This window comes from Elephas maximus, chromosome 3 (assembly GCF_024166365.1).
Source record: "Elephas maximus indicus isolate mEleMax1 chromosome 3, mEleMax1 primary haplotype, whole genome shotgun sequence".
In the NCBI taxonomy this organism is placed as follows: Eukaryota; Metazoa; Chordata; class Mammalia; order Proboscidea; family Elephantidae; genus Elephas; species Elephas maximus.
In genome coordinates this window covers 87,969,783-87,996,148 of record NC_064821.1, presented here as the reverse complement: position 1 = coordinate 87,996,148, position 26,366 = coordinate 87,969,783, and the positions used below count along the sequence as shown (strand labels likewise).

The 26,366-nt window shown below is 44.4% G+C and overlaps 1 protein-coding gene across 2 annotated transcripts; it reads right to left on the bottom strand.

The window, feature by feature from the left end:
• Nucleotides 1–233: 233 nt before the first annotated feature.
• LOC126073036 (aldo-keto reductase family 1 member A1-like) lies at nt 234–23,902 on the bottom strand. Of its 2 annotated transcripts, XM_049879146.1 has the most exons (9): nt 23,739–23,902; nt 7,678–7,767; nt 5,128–5,247; nt 4,817–4,968; nt 3,973–4,168; nt 3,475–3,674; nt 3,161–3,233; nt 2,930–3,016; nt 234–2,334 (listed from the first exon to the last, which is right to left on the bottom strand). In XM_049879146.1, exons 2-9 carry the CDS (start codon nt 7,759–7,761, stop codon nt 2,269–2,271), a joined length of 978 nt encoding a protein of 325 aa, XP_049735103.1. In that variant the 5' UTR covers nt 7,762–7,767; nt 23,739–23,902; the 3' UTR covers nt 234–2,268. The 2 variants fall into 2 exon arrangements, with proteins under 2 accessions (XP_049735103.1, XP_049735105.1); XM_049879148.1 differs by lacking the exon at nt 5,128–5,247 and having other exon boundaries at nt 235–2,334; nt 23,739–23,901.
• Between the last annotated feature and the right edge of the window lie 2,464 nt (nt 23,903–26,366).

Genomic DNA, 26,366 nt, shown 5'->3' with positions numbered 1-26,366 from the left:
AATGGCTTTGGATATGATTTGAGAAGTTCTACAACATCACTTCCATTGCTTCAATAAAATATTGCATCTTTTGTGGGATTTGCAATTTGACTTTGCAGTGGATGTACACCACACTGTCCAGTGCTTAGACAAAGATGTAGATGAAGAAATGTGATGTTAAACAAGGTGAGATGTTTGAGTCAAGAATAACTGCTTTTTTTTGATGTTTTTAACATTTTATTGCGCTCTAGTGAAAGTTTACATAGCAGATTAATTTTCCAATCAATAATTCATACATAAATTGTTCCATGACATCGATTCTAATTTATACAATCTGTCAGCACTCTCCCCATTCCCTCCTTGGGTTCCTAGTTTTCATTTGTCCAATTTCCCTGTCCCACCCTGCCTTCTCATCTTTGCTTTGGGTCAAATGTTGCCCTTCTGGCCTCTCGTAGTTGATTGTTCTATGTAGCACATTCCTCATAGGTGTTACTGTAAGAATAACTTTTAAGTTGTTGGTTTACTAGTGGATAGTTTCATGTTATGACAACTTTAGTTTCCTTACCTCATACCTGTGGAAGGTTGGATCATGCTAAAGTGTGAGTGAGTTATGGAATCAAATAGAGAGCCGTCTAGGGAGGGTGAGGTGAGGAAAGAAGTCCCTGAGGAAGTGAGAGCTAAACTGAACATTTAGTAGTTAAGTTAGCCAGCACAGTGAGCTAAGGGTTAGAATGTTTCAGGCAGGACACTGTGTGTAAAGGCCCAGAGGCAAAAGACTAACCTCTTGTAATAGCCTCCAGCATGCCTCTCTCCAGCCACTTTTCACTCCTCTAACCCATTCTCTTTACTGCACCGGGGTCATGTCTAAAACACAAATCAAGTAATGTTATTCCTGCTCAAAACGCTTTCACGGTTTCCCATTGTATGCAGGATAAAAAAACACAAAATTTTAACAATCTCCTAGGCCCTGCATTGCCAGGCTCCTCCCTAATTACAGCATCATTCCATGCCAGTCTTTCTCCCCCCTTTCAGTTTCTATCACACAAGCCTTCTTTGGGTTTTCCCAAAAGCTTCTTCCAGGCTTTCCCCCAAGCTGTTCAACCTACATGTTATAATATTCTTACTCTTACCTCCTTTAATTAATCCCTATTCATCCTTCCCATCTCAGCTGATTAAATCAATCAGCTTCTTGCCCTGCACTTCTTCATAACACTTCTAACCGTAATTAAATTATCCAGTTACTTAGTGCGTCTCCTCAAGTAGACTATAGGAACCTTATGTGTTTTGATATATCCCCAGGGTCTAGCCTTTTGTCTAACCCATATTTGCTGAATGAGGAGCAGTGGTTCTTCTGGCAAACTAAAATGAGTTTTGTGTGACTGGAGCTGTGAAGCATTTGCCAAACACTTTCCTAGAACCTGGTTTTCAGTGGCCTTTGGTGGGACTATAAAGCTAATAAGATAGGACCCTAGGTGCAGAATAGCAAGCCTTGGGCCTGACTTTGCCTCCTTCAGGTAGCCTGTGCACACTGATTGCAGTATCTGAGAGAAAAAGCCCCTGTTCTTACCTTTCATCATTTTGCAAGCTGGCACCCTCATTTGGGTTCCTCATATTCCTAGCCTCAGACGTTGGCCAGAACTCCCCATTGCTGTCCAGTTGATTCAGTCTCATAGCAACCTTATAGGACAGAGTAGAACTGCCCCACAGGGCTTCCAAGGCTGTAACCTTTACAGAAACAGACTGCCACGTATCTTTTTTCTGCTGAATGGCTGGTGGCTTGGAACTGTCAACTTTTCAGGTAGCAGCCGAACACTTAACCACTGTGCCAGCCAGGCTCCTTACTGACCAGAAAAAGGGGATGGAAACTCAAGGCCCAGGCCCAGCACTGCCATGAAATCACAGGAGATTCACTGCCCTGTTCTCGGTCCTCTGAGGTGACCAATTTTTGACATTCTCCATAAGACAACTCTAGGGAAGCATGCAGTGCTCAGAGTAGCCACTAGACGGCAAGCCTCCTCTAATGTACCTAATGAGGGCATGCAGTCGGCAATTCAGCTGTAGGTCGGCTCCCCAAAACCAGGAAAGAAAAGGAAGTTTGCCTTCAGGGCAGGTCAGACCCAGCAGCCCTAGGCATGGCTTTCCTAAAGAAAACCTCTTCCTTCCCAGGCCTAACCAGAAAGATAAGACAAGCAAGCAGTGTGGATCCTCCAGAGCTTTAATAACTCCCTTTCTTGGGATATCAGGACCTCACAGCAGGTGAGCTAAAAGGCACGCCAGAGAGCTGTGGTCTCAGTATGGGTCATTAAAAGGGTACAGAGGGTGCCCCACATCTCTCGGAACCCACTTCCCATCCACCTGGAAAGAGAGATGGACATATGACTCCATTAGCAGGAGCTGACATTACAAAGATGCCTGCCTCTCTCCCCCAAAGCTTCCGGAACAACCTCACCTAACTACATCACTATGCCAGATGGCAGTGATCAGCCCCTGGCCTCAGAGAGCGCCACAGTATCAGAAGCATTACAGCACCAAACCCATAATATAGCCAACAGCCTCAGCTGAGTTTCAGTGCTAGGGAACTGTTTATTTCCCTGGGTATAGCAGGCTTGTGCGTTCCTCTCACTGATATCATTTACTTAGAACCTACCATGTGTCAGGAACTGAGTTCATTTTTACAGATAGGAAGCTGAAGCTCAGAGAAGTTAAATAACTTGTTATAGGTTACAAGATATCAAGGGGCAGGACTGGGACTCCCAGGGAATGCTTCTTATCCCTGAGCTGTACTACATCCTGGAGCTCAATAAACAGAAAAAAGACCCTTGTGTCCTGGACAGCAGTGACCCGCCACCACCACTAACATTCTGTCCTTCCCCTGAGCAACTGCCTGAGGCCAGAACCGGGGCAGAATTTTACAGGGATCTCACATTCCCGAACTCTGATAAATTCTTACCATAAGCTTGGGCACAATATATCGCCAGTTTCTGTTCAGACCATCTAAATGTTTCATTTCTTCTGGGCTGAAGGTGAAGTCAAACACCTGGGGGTGAAAGGAGGGGTAGAGGGGGTCACTAAAGCCAGTCTTGTAAATAGAAGCTGGGGTTCCAAAGAACTGCCTTCATAGCCAGAGAGTTGGGACCAGACTGTGACCCAAAAAGCTAAAGGAGGCAGGACCATCACATACCTGAATGTTCTGAAGGATTCGGGAAGGAGTTATACTCTTGGGAATGGACACCACTTTCCTCTGGACCTGCCATCTAAGGCGGGGGATTGAGGTAGATGAGGAACAGTTGTTAGTGTTTCTGAGCACTGTTTCATCCTCCACGCTGCCTTCTCTGAGCTCCTGGAGCCCCTGAGGCCCACCAGAACAGGCAACATGCCTCACAGTGCCCTCCACCCAGATCACACTGCAAGCTCCTAGGGAACCCTTCAACCCTTGCCTTCCAAACCCAGGGTCCCTTGTCCCCACAGACTCCCTTTCCCCAACACTGCACGTACCTGAGCAAGACCTGAGCTGGAGACCGGCCATACTTTTCAGCCAGTGCCAGGACCACTGGATCCTCAAGCAGGACAGGCTCATCAGGATCCCGCCAAGCACGATCAGAGGAGCCCAGAGGGCTATAAGCAGTCACCTCCAGACCACGTGCATGGCAGTGAGCAATCAGCTCCTTCTGAGCCAGGTATGGGTGGCATTCCACCTGAGCCAGAAAACAGCTCATCACCAAAAGTGGCCACACCCAGCTTGTCCAGCCCCGCTCACACATGCATGTCCTGACCAACCCCGCTTTGCTGATGCTCCCCTCTTCCTCAGCCCGCTTTTCCCGTTCTCTTCGCCACCGGTGACGTCATTCTCTCCCAGGGATTGAATACCCACTTTTATGCTGAGGACTTGCACACTCTGACAACTTCCAGCCATTTCCACTTATTAGGGGCATCACTTGCTCACTCATGCTCTGTGCATACATCCTAAACAGCTGGTATGCTTGCCACGCTCACCTGCAGGACAGCTGGACGCACAGAGGCCACACTGAGCACATCGTCGATCTGCCGGCTGTTGAAGTTGGACAGGCCCAGTGCCCGCACCAGCCCCTTGGCCACCAGTGTCTCTAGAGCCTTCCAGGTCTCCTTGTAGTGGGTGGGGTCATAGCGTATCGTCCCATCCGCATTCTTAGGGAAGGGGTTGTCTCCCTGCCTGAGTGTGGAACAGCCCCGAGTGTGGGCATAAATCCCAGGCTTCTGCCCTATCTGCCCATCCAGCTACTCTGTGCCATGCCCCAACTCCAAAGAGACAAAAGGGCCAAGAGTGAGAAACAGTCATGCTTTTTCACCCATCCAGATCATGACTTAGGTGTTAATTCTACATGGAATACCCATTCCCCCTTCTTTTCTTCCTAGACCCAGATTGTATCTCTTCTGGGAAGTCTTCCTTAGCTCCTTCCTCCTCAGGGAGTTACATGCTCTTCCAGCCTACTTCCAGCATAGGATGCAGTACTGATGGCAGGCTCCTCTCACACCCTCTGCTGGGGTTTGTTTGTTACTGCAACCTAGGACCTAGCTCAACAGAAGGGTCAGTGTATGTTTCCTGAATGAACAAAGGAAGCAGGAGGGACCACCCATGCACACCCGAGGATACACAACACACTAAACTACATTCCTTTTTCTGTAGCTAAATTCCTGGCTACTATAGTAGAAAGGCTCAGAATCCCATGGCAAGCTCCACAGCTTGCCTCCTAGACAAGTGTTCCTATCGTGCTCTGCCACTGGGACTTAAGATAAAGTATTAACACTACCCCACCCAGATCCCCTGCCTCCCCAAATAAAGACCCTGGGAACAGCTCACTCAAAGGCACAAGGCCAGTGCATCAGGTACAGGTCCAAATACTCCAGCTGGAGGTCGGCCAGTGTCTTCCGGAGGGCAGGTTCCACATCTTCAGGGTGGTGTTTGGTGTTCCACAGCTTGGATGTCACAAACAGCTCCTCCCTTGGTACCGCCTGGTACAGGGGGCAAGGCCCATAATGAGAAAGGCCATGGGTACCCAGTCTCACCTCTTGCAGTGGAACTGGAAAGAAGCTAGTACCAGATTCCCTCCACCCTCTAGCTCCAGCCTCTGAACTCTCCCATCCCGTCCTCTCTGTAACCCAAGTCCTCACCTTGCCTGGTCCCACATTCTCTTTTAGGGCCTCCCCGATCTCAGTCTCATTGCCATACATAGCAGCACAGTCAATGTGGCGATAGCCAACACTCAAGGCATACTTAACAGCTGCTTTCACCTGTCAGGTAAAAGGAGCAGATTCAGCAGTTGTTCTGAGTCAGAAACTGCCCTACCCCCAACACCCAGGGTCACTGATAGAAAAGCAGTAATATACTTGGGGCAAGAAGCAGTCCTGAAATCAAACGATGCATTGCACTGGGTGAATCTGCTGTTAAAGACCTCTTTGGAGTGTTAAAAAGCAAAGATGTCACTTTAAGGACTAAGCTGCACCTGACCCAAGCCAAGGTGTCTTCCATTGCCTCATATGCATGCGTAGGCTGGGCAATGAATATGGAAGACCCCCTTTGAGTTATAGTGATGGCGAAGAATAATGAATATACCATGGACTGCCAAAAGAATGAACAAATCTGTTTTGGAAGAAGTACATCTAGAATTCTCCTTAGAAGAGAGGATGGTGAGACTTCACATACTTTGGACATGTTATCAGGAGGGATCAGTCCCTGGAGAAGGACATTGTGCTTGGTGAAGTAGAGGGTCAGTGAAAGAGGAAGACCCTCAACGAGATGGAATGATACAGTGGTTGCAGCAATGGGCTCAAGCATAACAATGATTGTGAGGATGGCGCAAGACCCAGCAATGTTTCATTCTGTTGTAACATAGGGTTGCTATGAGTCAGAACCAACTTGATGGCACCTAACGACAACAACAATCCATGCCCTGGAGATGAGAAGATGGAAGATGCCTCTAGTCTAGAGGACCACAAGCCTCCTCAGGGAACTCAAACCTTTTGTCCTGCCCCCATCCCACCAGCCTCCAAGTTACCTTCCCATTCAAGTCATCTTAGCAGAGCCCAGCAGAAAACTAACCCATGTGTTCCCAGCATTGGACATAAAGAAGGATTTAGTAAATATTTTTTGAATCAAAAGATAGATGGATAAATAGAAGTACAGGTCATGGAGACAAGTCCCCAACCCTGAGGAGCTGGTTAGGGAACATGACGTATTCCCAGGCCAAGTATACACCGGAAAAGGCTCTTGGGGAGTCATGTAGCCAGAATGAGCTCTGGAGGCTCAAGGCCAGCAGAAGAGATGACAGGGAAAAAATTAAGGAAGGTGAAGAAGCTGGACCCAAAGTCCCCAGATGAATGAGAAGAAAGCAGCCATCAAGTAGGAGGATAGTGAGTCAATTTACTAAAAACCAGACTAGAAACATGACATCAATAGCAGGATCCAAGGTGCCAGGCCCTTGCCACAAAGCAACCAAAACTCTTCTTGTGGGTGCCTGGTCTGGCATTCAAGACCTCCATCTGGGGGCAGTTACCCACGCTTCCGACCCTACTCCTGCTATTCTGTAACCCCAGACCTTGGCCTTGGTTCTGTGTCCAGGACCTAAGTCAAGGGCCCTCACTCTGCATTGATCTGGCTCCTGGACTTGTCCCCAGGCTGTGTGGAGTACCTTGGCTCCAGGGTCCTAGGCACCTATAGGAAGAACATCAAAGGGAAAAAGGCAGAGATCACCCAACCACAACATAAACACCAGACTAAATCCGAGATAGAAGCCACTGTTCTCTTTGCTGGAGTCCCTCCCAAACTTGATCCCCAAACTTCTCTAGAGTCTGACTCAGATTTCGAAGAAACATGGAAAAACCCTGGGGAGATCCCCCACCCCAGGTGCTCTGTCAACCCTAGGAAAGCAGGTCTCCATCCCCAGGCTCCCCTGGGCTGTGAGGGTCTATACCAGAGGTTAATAAACTATGGCAGCTGCCTTTTTTGTTTGTTTTTTTTCTTTTTTAAAGTCTTTGAACTAAGAATGGTTTTTACATTTTTAAATGGTTACTTATTTAATGGTTATATAAGTGCCTACATAATAACCTCCATTTTGCCTCTTGTCCAGCAAAGCCTAAAATATGTCCAGCAAGAAAAAGCTTGCTGATCCTTGGGTCTACACAATCGACCTAGCTATTCTTCAAACCCGGACACCTGCTGTGTGCCTAGCTGTGTGTGAACACTAGGGAGAGACCCAGCCCCCAAAATCTGGATGTGGGAGAAAAGACATGACCACAGCACAGGGTGACAGGGCAGAGGGGGCTTAGGGAGTGCTGTGAATGAGAAGTGATACAGGGAAGTCAACTCCCCCAATGCCAGAAACAACAAAGGTTGCTGTCACTGCTGTGGACAGTCACACATGTAAATGTGCATCCACACAGTACAGATCCAGTCAGAAGAATGATTCCTTTCCTACACCCTTGGCCCTGCTGGGGCTCTCAGCCCCTCTTCTGAGTAAGCTCGGAAGGTGAAGGCAGCTGGGGGAGCCAAGGACTCACTGCTGGTCCCTTCTTCCCTTACCTTTCCCCACTGCCCTCCAGGCCCATCCCTACAAAAAGTGGAATATGAGGTGGGGGGCTGTCAGGGAAAACCCAGTGTCCTAAATCCTGCCTTTTCTGTGACAGAGGCTCAAGAAGCTCCCCTCTTGTTCCCCCATCCCTCACCTGGCCAGGCTCACTCCTCCAGGTACCCAGTCCAATCAGGGGCATCTTCTGCCCAGTATGCAGGAGGACATGGGAAGTCATCATTGCCTCCTGAAACAAAGACGGGAAGAGAATGGCATGCGAGTCAGTGCTGTAGCTTGGGGGCTCAGCCACCCACTTGTCAAGACCTCCGCAAAACATGGGTGAGAGATGGATGGGGAAGGGGGGAGCAGAAGTGGTAAGGCAACAAATATGTGGTTGTATATATGTTTTAATAGGCAGAAGCAACTGAGACAGGGTGCCCAGAACAAACCAAAGCCAGCAATTCCTGGACAAACACTAACCAGACAACAAGCCTGGCTTGGCTGCCCTTCCTTCTAAAGGTCTGTGTTAAGAGCTCCAGTACCTAAAAATAAAGATAGGGTATATACCCAGAAGTATCCAGCCTTGAGTAAACAAGGTCTCAAGCCAGTGTAAGCAGGTAAAAGACATAATCAAAGAAAGACCAGGTGACAGAATGGGCCTAGAAAGAAGCCACTTCTCTTGAGGATAAAATGAGTGTTCCCAGGAGTTTGTCAGAACTACAGAGACTCCCTGAGTCCCTCTCAGAGGTCTGATCATCCATGTTGGTAGGCCTTAGTGAGCTCCTACAAAGGAACTGAATCATTTTTCAGATGAGAAAATGGAAGCTCAGAGAGGTGAAGCTATTTGCCCCATCTGAACTGCTAAGTACTGGTGGAGCCAATGATCCAAGAAGCTAACGGAAAAAGGCAGGAATAAGACAGGTTAGCACAAACCTGTAAAAACACATGTTCTAAGCCTATGAAAATGCCAGTATCAGACCTCCTTATTTAACTTCACAAGAGGGAAGAGAGACAATCAAGATCAATATCAGCACAAAGCTGATTCCTATGATGTACAGATCAGACATACCTTCTCACACCAACGTTTTTACTAATTCTGACACCAGCCGTCCCTCCCACAGCACTCTCTACTTCTCTGCTGGGTTTGATAATCTGTTGCAATGGCCACATAGAACTCGGACAATATTCACAGTTATCCGGTTTATTAGGGAAGTAATAGGTACAACTTAGGAAACAGTTCTTCGATCAGGACAGCTTCTTCTCTGGCCATGCCCACAGACAGGCCTCTGCTGCTTGGGCCTGGGCCCTTGCACTTGGCCCTCTAACGACAGTCTCCTTTTAAACCCCTCAGGACAGGCTCCTCTCAGCCCCTCTTCTGTCCTGCTCAGGTGTTACAAAGCTCTTTAGCTCCACCAATAAGTAAGCTCCACCAGAGGCACCCAACTCCATCTGGAAGCCTCGTGCCTTGAGGCACTCACTTCTCTTTCTTCTGTGGAACAGCACACCTATAGTAGCCGCCTCACTCTGTGGGCCGGAAGCCCACTGCACTGCCTCACACTATCTCCAGTGTTACAGCTGTCTCCCGGGTCTATGAAGTTCTCAGTGCAGGGATCCTGGGTCCAAAGGATGTGCTCTGCTCCTGGGTCTTCTTTCTTCATGGTAGTGAAGTCTCCTCTCTGCTCTGGTATTGGCTATCTTTCTAAGCCTAGTAGGATGGCAAGACCCTCCGGGGAATTCCATACACCTTATTTGCATGGTCCCACCCCTGCAAGCATTCCATGCACTTTTTTTGCCTTGTTAGCAAGCTACCCAACCCCTTTGTTGGGCCACAAGCACCTTATTTTCTAGTCCCACCCAATCATTTTGTAGGAGTCATAAGACCATGCATGGCTAGCAAGGCCATATTATGTAATATGCACCTCAAATCCTCACTAAATGTCCTTGTACAATGTGCTACAGAAAAGGAAGTGAATTCTATAGGGCACGGATCAGGGGACAGTGCCATTGGCTTTTTTTCTTTCTCTCTGAAATAACTCTTTATTGTGATTCTCTGTTACTTGCCAGAACAAAACTCTTAGATAAAAGCATAAATTTTTTTAAGTTTTTTTTTTCCTTAATAATATTTTATTGTGTTTTAGGTGAAAGCTTACACAAGTTAGGTTTCCCTTTAACAATTTTTATACAGATTGTTCCATGACATGGGTTACAATTTTTACAATGTGTCAGCATTCTCATTATTTCCATTCTGTTTGTTCTGTTTCCATCGATCCAGCTCCCACTCCCCTCCTTGCCTTCTCACCTTTGCTTTTGGGTAAATGTTGGCCATTTGGTCTCATACAGTTGATTGTCTAAGGGAGCACATTACACACAGGTAATATCATTTCTTTTGTAAGCCAAACTATTGTCTTGATGGAATACCAATTGAGATGTTTCAACAAACAGATGTGGGGCTGGAAATGCTCACGCTTCCATGCTAAGAAATTTGGAAGACAGCTACCTGGCCAACTGACTGGAAGAAATCCATATTTGTGACTATTCCAAAGAAACGTGATCCAGCGGAATGTGGAAATTATTGAACAATATCATTAAAATCACATGCAGGTAACATTTTGCTGAAGATCATTCAAAATTGGTTGCAGCACTATATCGACAGGGAACTGCCAGAAATTTAAGCCAGATTCAGAAGAGGATGTGGAATGGGGGATATCATTGCTGATATCAGATGGATCCTGGTGAAAGTAAAGAATACCAGAAAGACTTTTACCTGTGTTTGATTGACTATGCAAAGGTTTTTGACTGTGTGGATCATAACAAATTATGGATAATATTGCAAAGAATGGGAATTCCAGAATGCTTAGTTGTGCTCATGAGGAACCTGTACATATATCAAGAGGCAGTCATTTATTGCCCTGACAGGGAATACAAGAGAACCTCTGAGGGATCAAGACAGCAGCAGGATGCAGACCCCAAATTCTTGTAAAAAGACCAGACCTAATGGTCTGACTGAGACTTGAGGGACCCGGAGGTCATGGCCCCCAGACCGTCTGTTAGCCCAAGACAGGAACCATTCCCAAAGCCGACTCTTCAGACAGGGATTGCACTGGACTATAGGATAGAATATGATACTGGTAAGGAGTGAGCTTCTTGGATCAAGCAGACACATGAGACTATGTGGGCAGCTCCTGTCTGGAGGGGAGATGGGAAGGTGGGTTCGGGAGGACAGAAGCTGGCTGAATGGAATCAGAAAAAGAGGGTAGAGAGAAGGAGTGTGCTGTCTCATTAGGGGGAGAACAACTAGGAGTATATAGCAAGGTGTATATAAATTTTTGTATCAGAGACTGACTTGTCAACTTTCACTTAAAGCACAATAAAAATTTTTAAAAAAAGGCAGTCATTTAAAAGAACAAGTGGATATTCCATGGTTAAAGTCTGGAAAGGTACATCAAGGTTGTATCCTTTCAATATGAAAGCTGAGCCAATAATCCGAGAAGCTGGACTTTATGAAGAAAATTGGGATATAAGAATTGGAGGAGAGGGGGAGGGGCCAAGATGGCAAAGTAGTCAGACGCTTCTGGTGAACCCTCTTACTACAAAGACCCCCTAAAAACAAGTGAAAAGATTACATTTATGACAAGCTAGAAGCCCTGAACATCAAAGGCAAAGTTAGAAAATGGACTGAGCAGCAGAGGGAGGGAGAGATGGTTCAGAAGCAGAGAGGAGTTGCCAGACCTGAATTGCCGTGAACCCTCAGGCAACATTCCCAGGAGTGGCTGCAGTGGGCTGGTAGTAGTGTTCGGCCACATTGTCCTCAGGGAGAAAATCCAGCTTCACAGCCTACTCACACCTCTGGACCCAGAAAAGAATGGCACTCTCAGCAAAAGCTAAGGACTTGCATATATTTTACCACACCACCCTCCCCGAAGCAGGCTTCATTGGCTGTCAATTTCCCTTGCCTGAAATAGGTCCTGCTGTGCAACCTGAGCTATTCTCCCAGTCTTGGAGAAGGAATAAGTTCACAATTGGGGAAAAGATAATCTGCCAGCTCCACTAATCTGGAGAGCTGAGGACAGAAGCAGTTCCTGTCCAGGCATAAACAGTCAGTGCGCTTTGAACACCTTTCCCCGCTGCATGGACCTGTGCAGGCCTATTTCAGGAGAATAGGCCCTTGTTGCCAGACTGCAATTGTTGCAGCTGTGTGGTGGAGAGGTGGGTGTTTGATGTCTGACACTGCTTTGCCTATTAAACAGGATCCTCACCTACCCACACCAGGGCCCTAAGGACTGGTGGTTCCACTCAAGTCACCCAGCCATCTGTGACTGGGGTCCAAGGATAACTGGTACCTCCCAGTCCTTAAAACCAAAAGCACTGGGTACCCAAGGTCCATCTGCAGAACCCACCCACCTATGTGCTCTAGGGAACAGGGATGCGCTTTCCTTACAGACACTTGGGGGATGGTTGTCAGCCCCCTGCCTTGTTCAGAGCATGACCCCCTGCAGCAACTAGATACCGGTACCTACACCAATCACCCTTGCGCCACTAAGACAGTAGGACAGAGCCTGTACCATACACTTGATGACCAACTACCTGGACACCTGAGCTGAATCCATACAAGAAAATGAATGGACTCCTAGGCTCATGTACCTGGTTAACAGCTCTAGCCATCTGGCGACGGGACGTTAGTGCTTCAAAGGCAAAAATAATCAAGATAGCTCACTCAAGAAACCTATTTGGGCATATCAAAACAAAACAAAGCAAGAAGCTAGGATACAGTAAACAAACATAAAATAAACTAATACAATAACTTATAGATGGCTTGGGACAAAAGTCAATATCAAATCACATAAAGAAGCAGACTATGATCACTTCAACAAGCTCTCAGAACAAACAGTCAAGGGATCTTTTGGATGAAGGTGCCCTCCTGGAATTACCGGATGGAGAATACAAAAGATTAATATACAGAACTCTTCAAGACATCAGGAAGGAGATCAGGCAATATGCAGAACAAGCCAAGGAACACACAGATAAAGCAGCTGAAGAAATTTAAAAGGTTATTCAAGAACATAATGAAAAATTTAATAAGCTGCAAGAATCCATAGAGAAAGCAATCAGAAATTCAGAAAATTAAGAATAAAATTGCGGAATTAGACAACTCAATAGAAAGTCAGAGGAGCGGAATTGAGGAAGTGGAAGGCAGAATCTGTGAGACTGAAGATAAAGCACTTGCCACCAATATACATGAAGAAAAATCAGATAAAAGAATTAAAAAAAATGAAGAAACCCTAGGAATCATGTGGGACTCTATCAACAGAAATAACCTATGAGTGATTGAAGTAGCAGAACAGGGAGGGAGAACAGAAAATACAGAGAAAATTGTTGAAGATTTGTTGGCAGAAAACTTCCCTGATATCATGAAACACGAGAAGATATCTATCAAAGATGCTCGTTGAACTCCACATAAGGTAGGTCTTAAAAGAAAGTCACAAAGACATATTATAATCAGACTTGCCCAAACCAAAGATAAAGAATTTTAAGAGCAGCTAGGGATAAATGAAAAGTCACCTACAAAGGAGAGTCAATAAGAATAAGATCAGACTACTCAGCAGAAACCATACAGGCAAGAAGGCAGTGGGATGACTTATATAAAGCATTGAAGGAAAAAAAATGCCAACCAAGAATCATATATCCAGCAAAACTGCCTCTCAAATATGAAGGCGGAATTAGGACATTTCCAGATAAACAGAAGTTTAGGGAATTCATAAAAACCAAACCAAAACTACAAGAAATACTAAAGGGAGTACTCTGGTTAGAAAATCAATAATACCAGATATCAACCCAAGACTAGAACACTGGACAGAGCAATCAGATATCAACCCGGATAGGGAAATCACAAAAATTAATCAAGATTAAAAAAAAAAAGCTCCAAACAGGGAAACAGTGATGTCATTACGTAAAAGAAGACATTAAAACAATAAAGAAGGACTGAGAAATGTAATCATAGATCTTTCATATGGAGAGGAAGACAAGGCAATATAAAGAAACAAAAGTTAGGTTTAAACTTAGAAAAATAAGGGTAAATATTAAGGTAACCATAAATAAGACTAACAATCCTACTTATGAAAATGAAATACAAAGCTCAATAAAAATTATTTAAAAAAATGAAATACAAGAAAAGAATAGAGACTCAGCAGAAACAAAATCAACTACAATGAGTAAGAGGAAAACACAATATATAAAGCTGCTCAGCACAAAAATTAAGTGGGAAAAAGAAACTGTCAACAATACACAAAAAAAGACATCAAAATGACAGCACTAAACTCATACCTATCCATAATTATGCTGAGTGTAAATGTACTAAATGCACCAATAAAGAGAGAGTGGCAGAAATGGATCAAAGACCTAATATAACATCTAAAATGATAAAGATCATGGAAGGAAAAATAGGGACAATGCTAGGGGCCCTAATACATGGCATAAACAGTATACAAAACATTACCAACAATGCAGAAGAGAAACTAGATACCTGGGAGCTCCTGAAAACCAAACACCTATGCTCATCCAAAGACTTCACCGAAAAAGTAAAAAGATTACCTACAGACTGGGAAAAAGTTTTTAGCTATGACATTTCTGATCAGCATCTGATCTCTAAAATCTACATGATACTGCAAAAAAACAACAACAAAAAGACAAATAACCCAATTAAAAAATGGGCAAAGGATATGAATAGGCACTTCACTAAAGAAGACATTCAGGTAGCTAACAGATACATGAGGAAATGCTCACGATCATTAACCGTTAGAGAAATGCAAATCAAACCTACAATGAGATTCCATCTCACCCCAACAAGGCTGGCATTAATCCAATAAACACAAAATAATAAATGTTGGAGAGGTTGTGGAGAGACTGGAGGAAATGTAGAATGGTACAACCACTTTGGAAATCAATTTGGCACTTCCTTCAAAAGCTAGAAATAGAACTATCATACAACCCAGCAATTCTGCTCCTTGGAACATATCCTAGAGAAATAAGAGCCTTTACACAAACAGATTTATGCATACCCATGTTCACTGCAGCATTGCTTACAATAGCAAAAAGATGGAAGCAACCAGGGCACCCATCAACAGACGAATGGATAAATTATGGTATATTCACACAGTGGAATACCATGCATCAATAAAGAACAATGATGAATCTGTGAAACATTTCATAACATGGAGGAAACTGGAAGGCATTATGCTGAGTGAAATTAGTTGCAAAAGGACAAATATTATATAATACCACTATTATAAGAACTCAAAAAATAGTTTAAACAGAGAAGAAAATATTCTTTGATGGTTACAAGAGCGGGGAGGGAGGGAAGGAGAGGGGCTTTCACTAATTAGATAGTAGATAAGAACTATTTTAGGTGAAGGGAAAGACAACACACAATACAGGAGAGGTCAGCACAACTGGACTAAGCCAAAAGCAAGGAAGATTCCTGAATAAACTGAATACTTCGAAACCCAGCATAGCAGGGGCGGGTGTTTGGGGACCATGGTTTCAGGGGACATCTAAGTCAACTGGCATAATAAAAATCTATTAAGAAAACAGACTGCATCCCACTTAGGAGAGTGATGTCTGGGGTCTTAAATGATACCAAGTGGCCATCTAAGATGCATCAATGGGTCTCAACCCACTTGGAGCAAAGGAGAATGAAGAACATCAAAGATGCAAGGTAATAATGAGCCCAAGAGACAGAAAGGGCCACATAAACCAGAGACTACATCAGCCTGAGACCAGAAGAACTAGATGGTGCCCAGCTACAACCAATGACTGCCCTGAAAGGGAACACAACAGAGAACCCCTGAGGGAGCAGGAGAGCAGTGGGATGCAGACCCCAGATTCTTGTAAAAAGACCAGACTTAATGGTCTAAGACTAGAAGGACCCCAGAGGTCATGGTCCCCAGACTTTCTGTTAGCCTAAGACAGGAACCATTCCTAAAGCCAACTCTTCAGACAGGGATTGGACTGGACTACGAGACAGAAAATGATACTGGTGAAGACTGAGCTCCTCAGATCAAGTAGACACATGAGACTATGTCGGCAGCTCCTGTCTGGAGAAGAGATGAGAGGGCAGAGAGGGGCAGAAACTGGGCGAATGGACACAAAAATAGAGAGTGGAGGGAAGGAGCGTGCTGTCTCTTTAGAGGGAGAGCAACTAGGAGTATATAGCAAGGTGTATATAAGTTTTTGTATGAGAGACTAACTTGGTTTGTAAACTTTCACTTAAAGCACAATAAAAATTAAAAAAAAAAATTGAAGACTCATTAACACCCTGTGTTATAAAGATGATACAGTGGCTGTAACAGTGGGCTCAAGCATAATGATTGTGAGGATGGCACAGGACCAGGCAGTGTTTCATTCTCTTGTACATCAGATTGCTATGAGTCGCAACCAACTCGATGGCACCTAATGATAAACACAGAAACAATCTATTATCTGGCTGAAAGGTGACCTCCAGGAGTAGCTTCAGTGCCAAATTCAAAGCGTATCTCACTGTGATGGTCTTGGGGGTTCCTGTAGTCTCTATTGGTTCAGTAAGTCTGGCCTTTTTTAGAAATTTTGAGTTTTATTCTACATTTTTCTTCCATTCTATCTGGGACCTTCCAAAGTGTTCCTGGTCAGAATGGTCAGTAGTGGTAGCCGGGCAACATCTACTTCTTCTGGTCTAAGGTTAGAAGAGGCCTTGGTTCCTGTGGGCTATTTATTCCCGTGGATTAGTTTCTTCTTTGAGGCTTTGATTGCCTTCATTTTCTTTTGCTCCACACAAGTAGAGACCAATAGCTATATCTTGGATGGCTACTCGCAAGTTTTTAAGACCTCAGATGCTACTCACCGAGGTAGGATGTAGAACATTATTTTTGTGAACTATGTTATGTCGATTGACTAAATTGTCCCCCGAGACAATGATCGCAAGACTTTTAACCCAGTAAACCAATCGCACGAGTTATCTGGCTATGTCTAGAGGCCTCTGTAACTGTGCCCCCAGGTGATTTGTTCTATATGCAGAACATACAAATGTGTATATACTTGTCTCCAGATACACCTATACATGCACATGCATTTACTCACATATGCCTTTCTATACACGTATATGCATCTATATCAACCTATGTAACCACACATGTTTTTGGTTGTTTTTACTGTTGTTGCAAAATTGTGTGTTATACCATTTACCAAAACTGGCCCTTTTTCTCATGTCTTTATTTACCTGGATCAAGATGTGATGACTTGACCCATATTTTGTCTTGCCTTTCCCATCACCAAAAGTGACAAGAGTCAAGTACCTAACTATCTAGAATATTATTCCCCCTTCTTCTCCCTCCTTTCTGTGTGTATATCTATTCTTGACTTTTTATAATAGTGGGACCATAGAATATCTTTTTGTGATTGACTTATTTCACTCATTTCATAACATTCATCCACGTATGTTTTGCGGACTCATTAGTTTTTATAGTTGCATAGTATTCCATTTTATGTATGTACCACAATTTGCTTATCCATTCATCCATCGATGGACACTTAGGTTATTTCCATCTTCTTGCTATTGTGTATAATGCTATAATGAACATAGGTGTGCATATGTTTATTTATGTCACTGCTCTGATATTTCTAGGACATATACCTAGGAGTGGGGATTGCTGGATCATAAGGTATTCCTATTTCTAGCTTTTTGAGGAAGTGCCATACTGTTTTCCATAATGGTTGTATCATTTTGCAATCCCATCATCAATGTATAAGAGTTCCAATCGCTCTACAACCTCCACAGCATTTGTTGTTTCCTGTTTTTTTTTTTTTTTTTTAATCATTGCCATTTTTGCAGCGGTGAGATGGTATCTCGTTGTAGTTTTGATTTGTATCTCTCTGATGGCTAATGATCTCATGCACCTTTTCATGTATTTGTTGGTTACCTGAATGTTCTCTTTGTGACACTGGCTTCTAAGAATGAGCTAGACTTTCTCAAGAGTCAAGGGGGAAGTCTTCTCAGGAAGGGGGAACTAGACATAGGACTTCTATGCAGCAAAAAAGTAGTGAATTATATAAGCTGGTAAGAAAATTACCAGCTGAACAATGCAGGTAGGTGACTGGGGAATCCCTCTTTGGAGAGCTTTGAAAGTTAGAAGTTTCTAAATGGCCCGAGAATATTCATTCATTCAGCAAATGTTGAATGGCCCGGACCTTGTGCTAGACCCTTGAGACACATGTATTCAAATAGGGTCCCTGTCCTCCTGGAATTTACAAGCTGGTTTTTTTTTAAAAAAAAAAAAAAAAAAAAAAACTGTGATACAGTTATGACTGAAATCTACCAAAGTCTGCAGGAAAAGAGTAACTAAGTGAGAATGGCTTCTTGGAGGTGATACCTGAGTTACGTATTAATGAATGAATGATCACGAGTTATGTAAGTGAAAGGGAAAGGAGAGGAAAGGTTCACCCCAAGAGTAATTACCTTTTCCCTTGACCTCATCAGTACTGTAAATATCACTTTCCTGGGATTGATTTCATTGTCAAAATACCTTCATAAATGCAACCTTTTTTCCAAATTCTGAAAGGGCATCAAGAGTATTTCGGTAAAGCAGGTAACAAAACAAGTTGTGAGTATAACCAGTATACTAATTGTCTTTCCTAACACTTCTGACCCAGGAAGAATTTTATAGTCTAGTATAACCTGGCTATGAAAACCACTCTTTTCTGCTAAAAAAGCAAACAGACAAAACTGATAAATGTGGACAGCAAACCACAGATAGCTGAGGACAGTACTCTGTAACCAAACCTCCCGGGGCACAAACCTCCAGAGATCATGTAATCACATATGGGCTTCAGAAGGAACTAGCCTACCTACTGCCAGCAGGGTATATGGCTGGTTTTCTGAGCTTCATCACCAAACAAGTGACCTGTTGTCCTCTTCCAGATTTCCCAGCACACATGGGAGGGCTCTCAAATTACACCTGGGGTAAGAGCTTGAACAAAAATCCTACCTGGGGAAAAAGGAAGAAGAAACTTGATGCCTGCTTCTCCCCTTCTTTTGCTGATAAAACTGAAAACCAAAAGAGCTGGAGTGTAGGAACCTGAAATTATGGAGACAGGAAGACCTAGCAAAGATCTGCAAAGAACAAGAGCTCCAAAGATGGGAGTGGAGGGGCCACGGTGGAAGAAAAATGTTTTTCCCTCTGTCAGCTTGTGGCTTCCTCTTTTTCTGCCTGAGGCAGCAGCTTTTCAGCCCAGTCCTGCATTAACAGACTCCAGGCTCTGAGCTTATCAGGACACTGCCTAACTGGACTTCTGGTGCACTCTGTTTTTGAAATGCTTAGGTTATCTTGGGGGAAGTTCTGGATATAAGAGAGAGACCTGGGTGTATGTAGGGAGAGGAGCGCAAGAGGGTCGTATTAGAACTCAGGTTTTACTATTCTTAACTCAGGTCCTAGGTTCTTTTCTGTGGGGCTCATTTTTCCCTTCAGAGCGAAGGGCTCTATACTTGCTGCCTGAATGCAGGGAACCTGGAGACAGTGGCGCAGTGGTTAAAAGCATGCCTGGTAACCAAAAGTTTGGCAGTTCGAATCCACCAGCCACTCCTTGGAAACCTTATGGGGCAGTTCTACTCTTTCCTATAGGGTCACTATGAATTGGAATCAACTCAAAGGCAATGGGTTTGGTTTTGTTTCAATGGGTTTCCCTGGTTGCACTGGTCTTTCTTCTGCCTCCCATAAAAATTGATGTCCCACCCTAGGAGCCCTAATACAAGGCATAAACAGAATACAAAACATTACCAAAAATGATGAAAAGAAACCAGATAACTGGGAGCTCCTAAAAATCAAACACCTATGCTCATCTAGAGACTTCACCAAAAGAGTAAAAAGACCACCTACAGACTGGGAAGGAATTTTCAGCTATGACATCTCCGACCAGCCCCTGATCTCTAAAATCTACATGATTCTGTCAAAACTCAACCACAAAAAGACAAACAACCCAATCAAGAAGTGGGCAAAGGATATGAACACACATTTCACTAAAGAAGATATTCAGGCAGCTAACAGATACATGAGAAAATGCTCTCGATCATTAGCCATTAGAGAAATGCAGATTAAAACTACGATGAGATTCCATCTCACTCCAACAAGGCTGGCATTAATCCAAAAAACACAAAATAATAAATGTTGGAGAGGCTGCGGAGAGATTGGAACTCTCATACACTGCTGGTGGGAATGTAAAATGGTACAACCACTTTGGAAATCTATCTGGCGTTATCTTAAACAGTTAGAAATAGAACTACCATACAACCCAGAAATCCCACTCCTCGGAATATACCCTAGAGAAACAAGAGCCTTCACACAAACAGATATATGCACACCCGTGTTTATTGCAGCTCTGTTTACAATAGCAAAAAGCTGGAAGCAACCAAGGTGTCCATCAATGGATGAATGGGTAAATAAATTGTGGTATATTCACACAATGGAATACTACGTATCGATAAAGAACAGTGACGAATCTGTGAAACATTTCATAACATGGAGGAACCTGAAAGGCATTATGCTGAGTGAAATTAGTCAGAGGCAAAAGGACAAATATTGTATAAGACCACTATTTTAAGATCTTGAGAAATAGTATAAACTAAGAAGAACACATATTTTTGTGGTTACGAGGTGGGGAGGGAAGGAGGGAGGGAGAGGGTTTTTTACTGATTAATTAGTAGATAAGAACTGCTTTAGGTGAAGGGAAGGACAACACTCAATACACGGAAGGTCAGCTCAACTGGACTGGACTGGACCAAAAGCAAAGAAGTTTCCGGGATAAACTGAATACTTCAAAGGTCAGCGGAGCAAGGACGGGGGTTTGCGAACCATGGTTCAAGGGGACTTCTGAGTCAATTGGCAAAATAATTCTATTATGAAAACATTCTGCATCCCGCTTTGAAATGTGGCGTCTGGGGTCTTAAATGCTAACAAGCGGCCATCTAAGATGCATCAATTGGTCTCAACCCACCTGGAGCAAAGGAGAATGAAGAACACCAAGGTCACACGACAACTAAGAGCCCAAGAGACAGAAAGGGCCACATGAACCAGAGACCTACATCACCCTGAGACCAGAAGAACTAGTTGGTGCCCGGCCACAATCGATGACTGCCCTCACAGGGAGCACAATAGAGAACCCCTGAGGGAGCAGGAGATCAGTGAGATGCAGACCCCAAATTCTCATAAAAAGACCATACTTAATGGTCTGGCTGTGACTAGAGGAATCCCGGCGGTCATGGTCCCCAAACCTTCTGTTGGCACAGGACGGGAACCATCCCCGAAGACAATTCATCAGACATGAAAAGGACTGGACAGTGGGTGGGAGAGAGATGCTGATGAAGAGTGAGCTAATTATATCAGGTGGACATTTGAGACTGTGTTGGCATCTCCTGGCTGGAGGGGGGATGGGAGGATAGAGAGAGTTGGAGGCTGGCAAAGTTCTCACGAAAGGAGAGACTGGAAGGGCTGACTCATTAGGGGGAGAGCAAGTGGGAGTAAGGAGTAAGATGTATATTAACTTATATGTGACAGACTGACTTGATTTGTAAACGTTCACTTGAAGCTCAGTAAAAGTTAATAACAAAAAAAAAAAAATTGATGTCCCTCAGGGTTCTGTCCTCAATCCTCTTCTCACTCCCCAATGGAGCCAAGTCTTTAGTCATCACCTAAGCAGTGACTCCTCCCACCCCAATTCTGTACATTCAACTCCGCTGGACATCTCTACCAGATTGTCCCTTAGGTACTAAAAATACTCATCAAATCCAGCAGCAAAATGCAGAGGGATAGTTTAGGCTCTGGGGTTGCACAGACCTGGGTCTGAATCTCAGGTCCACTATATCTAAAGCACTGTGCACAGTGCCTGGCCCATGCTCTTCTTCCTATATGTTCTGTCTCACTAGTGACTCAAGGCCCGGAATAACAAGTGCTAAAGCAAACCAGACAACATGTTCACAGTTTAATCCATGGGGCCTTAAAAGATAGCCATCTAACTTAATGGCCTGACTCAGAATAGAGGAACCCTGGAAGACACGGCCCCCAGACTCTCTCTAAACCCAGAACTAAAACCATTGCCAAAGCCAACTCTTCAGACAAAGATTAGACTGGATTATAAGACATAAAATGATACTTGTGAAGAGTGCACTTCTTAGTTCAAGTAGGTACATGAGAGTAAATGGGCAGCTCCTGTCTGGAGGTGAGATGAGAAGGCAGAAAGGGGCAGGGGCTGGTTGAACAGACATGGGAAATCTGGGGTTGAAAGGAGGAGTGTGCTGTCACATTATAGGGAGAGCAACTAGGGCCATATAACAATGTGTATATAAATTTTTGTATGAGAAACTAACTTCAGCTATAAACATTCACTTAAAGCACACACACAAAAAAATAGCCATCTAAAGAAAGTATCTGCAGTTCCTTTCAGGCATTTCTGTGTATTATCAGATTACGATTTTGATAGGTGATATCTTCTCCCATACTTATAAAGAAGCTAGCTTGGAAAACTACCTTAAATACGTAATGGTGGCCCAGAATTGGTCTGTTTAGTTGGGTAAAAAAATCCTGTTACTAATACTTCTAAATATAAAAAATGATAATGTTTGTTCTAAGCTGTGCTGTAAGATTTAAGCCTGCAATACTACTTGATGTACTTCGTGATGTATGTGAGAAGTATTTAAAAATATATACTTCCTAAGTCTTTCTTTAATCCATCCATATATACCTCCATTGCAATGGCCCTAGCTCCAACCACCATCACCCCTTACATGGACCATGGTAATAGCCAGTTCATGAATCTGGTTCCAATGTCGCCCCTTCTTTCACAATCCATCCACCAAATCTGACCATCTGACTCCCAGGCTCAAACTCCTTCTGTAGCTCTCCCCTACCCTTAGGATAAAGTCCAGATTCCTTAGTAATACCCTTCATAACCTGGCCCCTGCCTTCCTCATTTCTCCATCTCCTCATCTCAGACTCCATGTTCCAGACTCTAAAGAACCAGCTACCACTTGACTCCAGCCCTCTGAATACTTTCCTTCCCCAAGCCCATCCTTGCCAGGCTAACTGTTCCTCATCCTTCAGCTAGCTTTACATTTCTGGCTCCTCCTATGTACTGGTTATCACAGTATCACATTGCTGCATTTTGCTATTTACATAACAGTTTCCCTCACAAAACTGGGTACTCAGAAATCAGGGCCTGTCATCTGTCTGAAGTCAATGCTATATAGCCTGCCAATAAGCACATAAGCACACATGCGCATGTGCGGCACACACTCAAATGGAAGTAGATATGACACCTGGAGTTTGACCAGCAAAAAGTTAAGACATTGTCTCTATCAGCTTCTTCCTTTACTTCTTGGGAAACCTGGAAGGAATCGTCTCTGGAGAATCTCAAAGCACTTTACCATCTTCAAGACACCCCAGCGGTGCCAGACAGCATCATATTGAAATTGCTCCTGTATTACAGAAAAGGAAACTGAGACCTTGGGAAAAGTAATAGTCATGATCAGAATTATCAAGACTTGTCTCAGTGAGGTCCTACAGCCGTAAGTATGAACAAGCTGAAGGAGAGTAAATTCTCAGTACCCTCCTCTGGTGAAGGTTCAGATTGGAGCTTCACTTTTAACAGAGCTCTGGAGCAATCAGGGGAAACAAAAAAACACGCCCTAGCTTTTTCCAAAGCCTAGGCAGGTGCCTAAGCAAGCGAATTCACCCCCCTCCCTCCACTTCCCAAAAGCATGTCTGACCTTCCATGGAAAGTCAGAGCTCCTGAAAAAAACCGTGGAGGTGAGCAAACAAAAAGAAGATGGAGATGGCAACAAAAATTTACCAAACATATATGTTTGCTGGGCGCTTTAAAGGCTTTATCTCGTTTAATTCTCCCTACACCTCTGATGAAGGAACCTTTTTTTGTTGCATTTATGTATCTTATTTTGTTTGTGCTTTAGGGGAAAGTTTACCGCTCAAGTTAATTTTCTCATACAAAAATTTATACTCTTTTTACCGCTGAGGAAACTGGGGCCCAGAGAAGCTGAAATCTTACTCAAGATCATGCAATAAATAAGATGAGGCGCTGAAATCTGAAACTAAGTACAGCCACCTCTAAGGCCCGCGGTCTTCTCTCTATCCTGGGTTGACACCTCTGGGTCAAAGACTGAGGCCACCTCCTCCGGCAAAAACTCACCTCAGCACAGCACAAGCACAACGTGAAGGGGGTAGCGTGATCTTCCCTCAACTCTGCACCCTGCCCAGGTTTCAAAGAGCCTCAGCTTCCAGGAATGGTGGGCTGCACGGAAAGTCGGCTTGATCAAAGAGCCAGGGAGCCGGCTTAGGTATCCTAGTGAAGAGGAAACTCCTCCCGGAGGGAGGGACTGGACCCAAGGATCCGGAGTCACACACTGCGGTTCCACCCCGCCCCCGCCCCCGCCCGCGCCCCCGCCCCCGCCCCCGCCGCGGGGGAGGAGCTGGGGTTTGGAATCCAGGGCTGCAAGGTTGTACCAGCCCCTCCCTTTGGTACTGGAGGTCTGATTGGCGGAAGCTTGGACAAGCAAAGCAGAGCACGAGTTTGAAGATCTTGCGGGGGTGGGGAAGCGCCCCCCACGTGGGTGGTCCTTAGGGCGGGGCCAGACCACTCCTCCTGCTGGCTTGCACTGCACCACGCACCAAAGCGACGCCTCTGCATCCAGCCCAAGCTAATTCTCTGCTTGGATACGTTTAAAAGAGGATTGTTAAAATGCCAATAAACTTGTGATTAAAACTGATGGTATTCGGAGACTTCGAAATTATTTTCAGGGATAGTAGAAGGAAAAATTGGAGGGTCACTAATCCAGAAAGCAAGAATACTGTGGAGTAGATGGGACTGGAAATCTCAGACCTCAAAGCTTTGGATTCTGAGAAAGAGTGAGTCACTACCAGTTAATTCTTCCAACACAGGCCTGACTTACTACACAGTTCTGTTCCCAGGCCTGTCCAAAAGGAGCACCAATATTTAAGAAATGGAAGAAGAAAAGCCCAAAAAGGAGGCAGAGAAGAAACAGCCTGAGAGGTAGGAAGGGACCAAGTGAATGTGGTGTCTCGGAATCCGAGGGAAAAGAGTTGTTTAGGAAGGAGGGTGTCTTAGGCTAGATTGTCTAGAGAAGCAAAACCAGTAAAGCATATAAATACATAGAGAGAGATTGAATCAAGGAAATGGCTCATGCGGTTGTAGAGGCTGCAATGTCCCGAGTCCAAGGGTCAGAATAGAGGCTTCTCCTGATTGATGTAGCTGTGGGAGCTGGTGAACCAAGGTCAGCAGGTCAGAGAGCAGGGCTTTTGTTCGCGGGCTGTGAAGATTGCCAAATCCCAAAGATTGGCAGGCAAAACTGCAGGTAAACTGCTAGCTCAGGTCCCAAGAACCAGAGATCAGATGAACAAGAGCCCACTGTAGGATCCAGAATGAGCAAAAGCCCACAAGCCTTGCCAGAATATCCACTTATATTCAGTGCAGGCCACACGCCCAAGGAAACTCCCCTTCAACTGATTGGCTACTCACAGCAGATCCCACAATGAAGGTGATCACATAATATCGAATCTCATAGTGGAAGTGATCACACCATCATACTAGTATCATGTTACTGAGAATCATGGCCCAGCCAAGTTGACCCACAACCTTAACCATTACAGACGGCGAGTGGGAATTTATTGTTTTTGGCCACCCAGTGTCCATTCTTCCTTTTTTGGAGAACTACTTCCTACCCATTGGATCAGATTTAATAGCCATTAATTCAGGCACCTGCCCTCCTTTAGCCAATGAGTGGATGAATAACCCAAGATATGCCAAGACTGTTAAGTACTTCCTGCTAATAAGATCTTGTGAAGCTAACTGCTTCTCACCTATGTCACACCCTGCCTTCCCTTTGGTCTTTGCCTCCCAGAAAACGTTTTCTTTGGTTAGGCAAAGCCAGGTTTTGTTGCTTGCAACCAAAGAATGCTAACAGATACAAAGGAATAAAAATAGTATCAGTTGCTGCACAAGGAAGAATTTAAAAAAAAAAAACCAAACCGGTTGCCGTCCAGTCAATTCCAATTCATAGCGACCCTATAGGACAGAGTGGAACTGCCCTATAGGGTTTTCAGGAAGCTGCTGGTGGATTTGAACTGCCATCCTTCTGATTAGCAGTAGAGCTCTTGACCACTGTGCCGCCAGGGCTCCCCCAGTTTATAACCAATTTATTGAGCATCCACAATTTGCCATATTGTTTGTATTCACGCTCTATATTCTGCACAGAAACCCTATGAGAAAAATTGAGGCACAGAGAAGTTAAATCACTTTCCCAATGTCACCCAGCTAGTAAGTGGTAGGGCTTTGAACTAGCTCTTCCTGGTTAAATCATGGCTGAGGAAGTGACATGGAACAGACCTGAATTTTGAAATTTGAGTAAACCAGAACCATAACTAAAAACCAAACCAAACCCATTGCTGTCGAGTCGATTCCAACTCAGCGACTCTATAGGACAGAGTAGAACTGCCCTATAGGGTTTCCAAGGAGCGCCTGGTAGATTTGAACTGCCGACCTCTTGGTTAGCAGCCATAGCACTTAACCACTACGCCACTGGAGTTTCCAAACCCTAACTAGAACAGGAAAAATTATGGGTGGAAGCCCTGCTAGGAACTTAATCTTCCTTTTAGAAAACAAGGGCAGCATAGGCATTGCATAGCAACCAAATCTCTTGCCCCTGAGATTTTGCGCAGAGTCGGAAACAGCAGTGCCCTGCTCAAAGATGGTGACTAACCACACTGCTTTGAATGTGTGTTGCGCTCCTCAGTCCTGGCA

What these genes read in the sequence shown, in the direction of transcription:
- LOC126073036 (XM_049879146.1), bottom strand. Translation starts at nt 7,761, where the DNA reads ATGATGACTTCCCATGTCCTCCTGCATACTGGGCAGAAGATGCCCCTG. An exon ending in AGAATGTGGGACCAGGCAAG is followed by an intron (nt 4,969 to 5,127) that starts GTGAGGACTTGG and finishes CCCCTGTACCAG; the next exon opens with GCGGTACCAAGGGAGGAGCT. An exon ending in TGCGTCCAGCTGTCCTGCAG is followed by an intron (nt 3,675 to 3,972) that starts GTGAGCGTGGCA and finishes TTTCTGGCTCAG; the next exon opens with GTGGAATGCCACCCATACCT.